Source organism: Antrostomus carolinensis, unplaced genomic scaffold (assembly GCF_000700745.2).
Source record: "Antrostomus carolinensis isolate BGI_N321 unplaced genomic scaffold, ASM70074v2 scaffold26768, whole genome shotgun sequence".
Classification (NCBI taxonomy): domain Eukaryota; kingdom Metazoa; phylum Chordata; class Aves; order Caprimulgiformes; family Caprimulgidae; genus Antrostomus; species Antrostomus carolinensis.
Window position 1 is genome coordinate 632 of NW_010334054.1, and position 1,677 is coordinate 2,308.

Genomic DNA, 1,677 nt, shown 5'->3' on the forward strand with positions numbered 1-1,677 from the left:
GCAGGCAGAGCTGCCCCCAGCCCCTAGCTCTGCCCCAGCCCCCAGCACCTGCCGTTGTTGCAACCAACGCCCCAGACGCGGATGTTGAGGATGGGCTGGTGGGGGACGAGGGTCGGGGGACTCATGGTGTCCTTCTTCAGGATCATCACCATGTCCTGTCCCTACAGAGGGTCAGCAGCTCCCTCAGCCTGGCAGACAGCCTGCGCGTCCCCAGCACCCAGCCCACGTGTAGGAACACCCCCATCCCCCAGCCTACTCAGCCCCAAGCCCTGTCCCTCACCCCAGTCCCTACCTGTCCCCCAGGTACCATTCCTGTGTGCAGGGACAGCCTACCCAAGCACTGTCCCCAAGGGATAGCCCTGTTAGACCCACCTGCCCCACACCTGGGACCACCACACAGATGCCTTATGTGGAGAGAGCTGACTTTGCCACTGGCATTGGTTCCTGTCCCACTCCCCAGGCACAGTCCCCATCAGTGGGGACAGCCAGCTTCAGCAGCAGTGGCCCTGGGACAGACTCTGACTGACGGCACCATCCCAGGCTCTCACCTCGCCCTGGTTCTCTGCAGAGCCCTGGCCCTTGCTGTTGGAGAGCTGCTGGATGCAGTTGTTGACGGCGATGCTGCTCTTGCCAGGTGCCAGGTCCTCCTCGGGGATCTCCACCCAGCCCAGTGAGCGCACAGCAAAGCACTAAGCAGAGACACACGGGGCTTCAGTGCTTGGCCAGCAGAGCCACCCCCATCCCATGCCCCTCGCTGTGCCACCTTGGTCACCCCTGCTCCTGCTCCTATCCCTGTCCCTGCCAGCTGCTGCCTGCCCCTTCCTCTGCCAGCCCCAGCCCATGGTGCCACAGGGGAGCCCCTGGGTGTGGTACCTTGGAGCCAAGCTCTGCACTGTGCTGGAAGTCATCTCCATGCCAGGGCAGTGAGGTCCTGCGGAGGGACAGGGCAGTGAGGGGGACAGCTCCCACTCGGCAGCACAGACCTGGGCCAGCCAGGGAAGTGCCAGGTTGCTTAGCACTGGAAGACTTCCATGCCACCAGCTGGGAAGCATCCCCTGGAGGTGGCTAGCATGGTCCTGCCAGCTCCAACGCATGGAGCTGCTCTGATGGGGGGCACTGGGGCCCAGCACCCAGTGATGGTCAAGGGTCAATGGTGCCCCACAAGCCAACAGAGTGCATGGGCAGCCCTACCTCTGGGACAGCGAAGCCATGGGGTTGGGAATGGGCCTGTCCTTTGTCGAGTGCTTCGGCATGGGGGCCTGGCAGTCCTGGGAGAGGAAAGGAAAGGGGTGAGAGCAGCAAGAGAGGCTGTCAGAAGGCACCAGGTAAAAGCCCTTCCTTCCAAAGAACACCAGCTTGTTGGCATCTCATGTAGCTAGGATAAGGCCAACATGGGGCCTGATGGAGCCTTTCAAGGGGCTCAGCCCTGGCCAGGAATGAGCTGAGCAGGACTTTGAGGTGACAGAGACAGGCCCGCTCCAAGGGGAGGCTGGACCAGTAATGCCTCAGCAGACTCCTGCCAAGGGGTGGGATCCAACACCAGCCCTCACCTCCCTGCTTACATCCCCTACCATTCCCTGGAGCATCTCCTCTCCATCAGCCTCCAGGTGCCCTCCCGGGCTGGCGGTGTGTGTCGGGGGCTGCCACTGCGGTGGGCCAGGCGGCACCTGCCCGTAG

At 63.1% G+C, this 1,677-nt stretch overlaps 1 protein-coding gene across 1 annotated transcript in view; it reads right to left on the bottom strand.

The window, feature by feature from the left end:
• Positions 1–1,677, bottom strand: part of LOC114818852 (amyloid-beta A4 precursor protein-binding family B member 3-like) — a gene marked incomplete at both ends in the record, with an annotated part of 2,097 nt that overhangs the window by 254 nt on the left and 166 nt on the right. Inside the window, 5 exons of the mRNA XM_029086524.1 lie at positions 49–161; positions 549–689; positions 874–931; positions 1,192–1,268; positions 1,572–1,677. The exon at positions 1,572–1,677 is cut by the window's right edge and continues 166 nt beyond it. Of these exons, the coding sequence (XP_028942357.1) occupies positions 49–161; positions 549–689; positions 874–931; positions 1,192–1,268; positions 1,572–1,677 (495 nt within the window). The remainder of the gene's footprint in view (positions 1–48; positions 162–548; positions 690–873; positions 932–1,191; positions 1,269–1,571) is intronic.